The sequence below is a fragment of the Mytilus galloprovincialis genome, chromosome 6 (assembly GCF_965363235.1).
Source record: "Mytilus galloprovincialis chromosome 6, xbMytGall1.hap1.1, whole genome shotgun sequence".
Classification (NCBI taxonomy): Eukaryota; Metazoa; Mollusca; class Bivalvia; order Mytilida; family Mytilidae; genus Mytilus; species Mytilus galloprovincialis.
In genome coordinates this window covers 4,134,810-4,141,118 of record NC_134843.1, presented here as the reverse complement: position 1 = coordinate 4,141,118, position 6,309 = coordinate 4,134,810, and the positions used below count along the sequence as shown (strand labels likewise).

Genomic DNA, 6,309 nt, shown 5'->3' with positions numbered 1-6,309 from the left:
ATGTTATTAAAAGTTCATGCATTGTTTTATATTTTAAAATAAAAATCTTAGCCAATGATACAATAGCATAAGGCAAATCTGTTCTTTAGTTCTATAAATCTTTAAGCCCTTTTTTAAAATCAATATTATTCAGATTTCTGCTCATGTTAATTATGACTCATAGTGAACAAAGTTTCTTTGGTTTTCTAAACTTTTAGCTATGGTTCTTTTTTAAGAAAGCTCTAGCTAAAACAAGATTTTAGGATTACAAAAAATATGCAGCTTTGCATAACATAACAACTTTCATTAACCACCATCTTTGAACAAATTAAAGCTTTTAATCACAAATAACTTAAGAATGTAAAAAAAAAATATGATTGCTATCAGTTAGTATAGATTTGAGAGTTGCATTTCTAACATTTTGTATAATATTGTGAAAATCAATATTTACTATGTCTTATAGGGAAATAACTATGAATATGAAATAGAAAAACATACAAAAGTATTAACAAACCAAAAATATGAAAATTTCAAAAATAGACCAGTGAAATACTTTAATTTGGCATTAAAATTAGAAAGATCATATCATAGGGAACATGTGTACTAAGTTTCAAGTTGATTGGACTTCAACTTCATCAAAAACTACCTTGACCAAAAACTTTAGGTAAAACTTTAACCAGAGCTTCGCACTATCTTTTTCTGTGTTCAGTGGACCGTGAAATTGAGGTCAAAACTTTAATTTGGCATTAAAATTAGAAAGATCATATCATGTTGAACATGTGTACTAAGTTTCAAGTTGATTGGACTTCAACTACATCAAAAACTACCTTGACCAAATCTTTAACCTGAAGCGGGACAAACGGATGCATGGACAAACAAACGGACAAACAGAGGCATAGACCAGAAAACATAATGCCCCTCTACTATCGTAGGTGGGGCATAAAAATACAACAAATTTGCCAAACATGGATTTTATGGTTGATTGCAATTGGCAAAAATCACAGTAAATTATTCTCGTTATACATTTTGGTACTGTTCATTTAAATAAATCAGTAAAGAAAAATGCATTCAGTCATGATGATTAGAACTTAATTTTCCTTATTAATTAACTAAGTAATTTATACAATACTGATAACAATACAACAACAATAATGTTTTTTCAGTACATTAAGACTATAAAATCATTTAAATCATACTGACACTAATGTTATTTTTGTAATTTCATGTTGTGTGCCAATTCTCATGGGGAATCCCCAGTAATAAGTCCCCATGGTTACATAAATAAATGAGTCTCCATGCTGATACAATCCAGCATAAAAAGGATTTATGAAATAGGCACCTATTATTATGGGAAACATTTGACCGCCATGTGTATGTCCTGAAATAGAGAAAAAAATAATCTGTGTCATTTAAAAAAGTAAAACAGAAATCTTTTTACAATAAAATGAATGAAAAAAAAACATTTATAAATTTAAGTTGTCTTGTTTTGAATGATAATGATAAATGAGTGTGTTAGTAATATACAATACAATAAACACTCTTAGATTCAATAAAATTGAGAATGGAAATGGGGAATGTGTCAAAGAGACAACAACCCGACCATAGAGCAGATAACAGCCAAAGGCCACCAATGGTTCTTCAATGCAGCGAGAAACTCACGCACTCAGAGGCCTCCTTCAGCTGGTCCCTAAACAAATTTGTTTACTAGTTCAGTGATAATGGACGTCATACTAAACTCCAAATTATACACAAGAAACTAAAATTAAACAAGTATGCACACACTGAAATGTCTCGCCTTCTTTACTAATCATTGATATTATATTGATAGTCATAAATATAAAGATTTATCACAACCGTGAACACATAAACTTAACATCAACTAAGAAAACTAAACATTGACCAATGAACCATGAAAATGAGGTCAAGGTCAAATGAACCATGCCAGGCAGGCATGTACAGCTAACAATTCTTCCATACAACAAATATAGTTGACCCATTACTAATAGTTTAATAAAAACAGACCAAAACACAAAAAGTAAACAGAGCAATGAATCGTGAAAATGAGGTCAAGGTCAAATAAAACCTGCGCGACTGACATATAGATCATAAAATATTTCCATACAGCAAATATTTTTGACCTATTGTATATAGTATTAGAAAAAAAAAGACAAAAAATCAAAATCTTAATTTTGTCCACTGAACCATGAAAATGAGGTCAAGGTCAGATGACACTTGTCAGCTAGACATGTACACCTTACAATCATCTCATAAACCGAATAAAGTAGACTTATTGCATACAGTATAGGAAAAACAGACCAAAACACAAAAACTTAACTATAACCACTGAACCATGAAAATGAGGTCAAGGTCAGATGACACCTGCCAGTTGGACATGCACACCTTACAGTCCTTCTATACACTGAATATACTAGACCTATTGCTTATAGTATTTGAGATATGGACTTGACCATCAAAACTTAACCTTGTTCACTGATCTGTGAAATGAGGTTGAGGTCAAGTGAAAACTGTTTGACAGCATACCAAATATATTTATCTTATTATTTTTTTAGGTCAAATTGGTATTGTACTTACCACAGAGAATTAAATCAATTTTATTATTTGACTGCAATGCAATTTTTGCTGCACTTGGCTGATGTGCTAATAAAATGGTGATTTGTTCAGTAGAACAACCTTTAATGGCAGTATCTAGTTTCATACCATGTCCATCATACCTGTAATGCAAACATTATAATATGGTATTATAAAAAGTCCATAACAAACCACACAACAGTGGAAAAAAGGCTTGACTATGTTTGTTCAATCTAACTTTTTGTTGTTGTGTGGATGATTGTATAGTTCTAATGCTTATCATTTGTTATATTTAATAATGTTGATACAAGGAGCATACATTGATGAGTCGGCCACCTTACATTTTAAAACAGAAAAGAAAGTTCCAATACAAAAATGATTAAAAACCAGACTGAGAGGATCCAAAGACTGAGTCTGATTTGCTCACCTGACAAGAATATGCCATTTATTTATTTTTATTTCCATCTTTTTCACAACAACTTTTATTTTTCAAAAAGAAATTATATATTTTTATTCATACAGTATAACCCCATTTAAATAATTTGTCTTTATTGTCAAAATTATATTATTAATTACCACAAAAATCAGGACATTTTTTTTCTTCGAATATCCCATCCCCAGCACAACTTTTCAAAATGACATTGCACTTCTATATGCAGTCATCAAAATATTTGTAGATCTCAATTATTATTTTTCAATATTGTGCTGACTAGTTTCTTGTTTTCAAAGAAGATAAAAGCTTGTGTACAGCTATTTGGTCTGCCAACTGGCATGATTCCCTCTTATAAGACAAATGCAGAAAAACATGTGTAAAAATTAAGAGCCAAGGATATTTCAGGAGATTTAGAAATTCACCTATAAAACCAACATCAACAAAATATATTTTAAATGTTAACACAGTGTTATAATTTGTATTTTTTCCTCATATTCATGATTCTGTTTAGTACCAAATTATGTGATTGAGTATGTGGTGATCTTGTATGCCATCACCTATAAGTTAAGAGATAGACTTCCCATGTAATTCTTAGTGTTGTTAGTTACAGATTTTCCTAAAGTTATTTTGCATAGGCTTTAGCTTTCTTCACTGGCTAAATTCTTTATAGGACATGTGCATGCTAACAATGGGAGCACTTTGGAATTAATCTTCTTGCCCATATAAATTAATTTATAATACCTAATCCTATCTGCTTCTATATCATCAGTCCCCACAAAACATAAGGAATTGTCATCTGCTTTGTCAGCAGGTACTCTAGCATTAGCATTGTGTAAAACATGAACACCTAATTCTTTTAATGTCTCCATCCAATTTTCAACATCCATAGTATAATATTCATGATTACCTAGAAATAAAACAACTTATTTGATATATATTTTGCTCAGGCTCTATATCATTTTGTACATGCATCTGCTATTTTACATATAATACTTGTACATGTATGTTGTATGTTGTATTTATCTATTTACTACATTCTGTTATTTCCATCATGATATATTTTCTTACAAATATGTTGCATCTTGTAACAGTGTAATGCTTGAAGTGTAGAAACATATTAGAGTTTGGAATGATTTGAATGTTTTATTAATAATAGAAAAGTAACAGAAATTGACTTTATCAATGATATTCAATTTCAACACTAGACCACAGACTTTTTACCACATATGTACATGTATAATAAAATGTTGGTCATTTCCGATTTTTATGGTGTTGTTTTCTTTTGTATGAAAGGACATTGAGAGGAGTAGGTTGTTAGTGGTTGGTGTGCTCAGTTGTACATTTTTCACTTTACAGTATTTTGGGGGATTTCTGCTATCCCTTTTTAGGAAGAAAAAAATTACAAATGCATCTAATAAGAATGTGTTGGATGTCACAATAAAATTATATACGAAATGTAGCTTACAGGTAAAAACTACGATTGTTTTTTCATTGCACATCATATCAATTATGTGAATCATGCATATCATCCATACTGAAATGATTGTTATGCATACGGCTAATTTTTATGTACATTACCTGTGACATAAAATATTCCATATTTTGACTTAATATCCCTCAGTGGCTGTACTGCATCCTTTAACTTTGAAACAACACCATCAACTAAATCCCCATCAATTACAACTACATCTGAAAAACGTGAATACAAATGAAACTATTTTCATATACTGGTATTGATAAACATGTAGATACTGGTTTAATCTTTTTAAGAGATTTTATTTTTATATTGTATTTTAAAATATAATACATGTAAACCAATTTGCAATATGACTCTGTCAATAAAATGACAAGGTACATAGTACACGTTTATGCTACATACAATTATTAAGCATTTATGAACAGTAGTATACACTTTTGTAGAATAGACCTGACAATTGTAATTTACAAAAAGATGATTTCTTCAATATACATGCACATACATGTACATTGTACATGTATAATTATACAATTAACATGTATAATGTTTAGATTTTTACTTCTTTTGTACACCTCATTAAAAATGTAATAAACTGTATACCTAATAATATTATTACCTGACTGAAGACTGTTAGTTATGTCAACTGCAACTTCAAGCTGTTTCTTTCCAACAGTTGGTCCTATATGAATATCACTGAGTAATGTAATTGTAAAGCCATTCAATGAAGGTGGCAACTTTTTAATTGGAATAGTAACATTTTTAACCATTGGTGGCTGACAAATTCTATAATAGCCATAACTTGTCATTAAGAAACCATAAAACATTGCCATTATAGCTGTACTATTATTTTTCAATGGTCTCTTTTTGCAAAGTTTGATAATGAAGCCAACTGCTTTAGCTATGACCAAGAAGGTAAACATCTGAACATGTGCTCCTAAGCACAGGTAACTGACTATGGCTAGGACTGATGGTTCTGTTCTTACAAGAAAGACGTTCGATAAATAACTTCCATGGGCAAACATTGTATACAGTATAAGTATGAATTTCCAAAAAAGTCGAGGAGGCGATGTATCATGACCTTTGGTCTGAAATACAGTAGACAGATTTTTCCATAAAAAGATTGATATAACCGCAACGCCACATTGTATGATAATCACAACTTGAATTCTGAGAATTCTTCCTCTTAATTTGCTTTCTAGCGAAAGCACCCATGATTCTGCAAATATCACACTTAAAACAATAGCAACTATCGAGACGATCAAAGCACCCTTTCTTTTCATGATCATGCCGGTTTGTTTACATCGCTTACAACATTAATGATAAAACGAAAGTAGACATTATAACTATATAGTTGTGTAACACGTTTTCTAATTAAAAAACTATACTTATAATGGTATACTAATCTTGTCTTTCCTAAAATATTCTACAGATGAAATAATAGCCTGGGAATCTGAGCCAATATACAGAAACTAAGACAATAATCATGATCTTAAGCGGTAATGTAGTTTACCTAATTACCAGTAAATATTTATACATTAGATAGGATAGCAATGAACGCTTTTAAAAGGAGTAAAATTTATTTTCAAGCATTCTCCAAATTCGTAAACGCAGTCAGCCAATACTAACAAAAATATATTACATATGTAATGATTTTTTTTTATTACAGAAGCCTGATTTAAATCATAATTTATATCGTTAAATGTTAAAAAAAAAATTTTTAGTCTAAGCAAAAATTAGAATTTGTAAAAAGAAATGAGAATTAAATATTGAGCATCCATCATATCAAAACATGTAGTTAAAATAATTTCTAAAAATCAGTCAGTCTTATACT

General features: G+C 30.1%; 1 protein-coding gene across 1 annotated transcript; it reads right to left on the bottom strand.

The window, feature by feature from the left end:
- Positions 1 to 529: 529 nt before the first annotated feature.
- Positions 530 to 5,781, bottom strand: LOC143078740 (transmembrane protein with metallophosphoesterase domain-like). The gene is made up of 5 exons (XM_076253689.1): positions 5,095 to 5,781; positions 4,580 to 4,690; positions 3,743 to 3,908; positions 2,572 to 2,711; positions 530 to 1,357 (listed from the first exon to the last, which is right to left on the bottom strand). Exons 1-5 carry the CDS (start codon positions 5,762 to 5,764, stop codon positions 1,170 to 1,172), a joined length of 1,275 nt encoding a protein of 424 aa, XP_076109804.1. The 5' UTR covers positions 5,765 to 5,781; the 3' UTR covers positions 530 to 1,169.
- Positions 5,782 to 6,309: the final 528 nt, after the last annotated feature.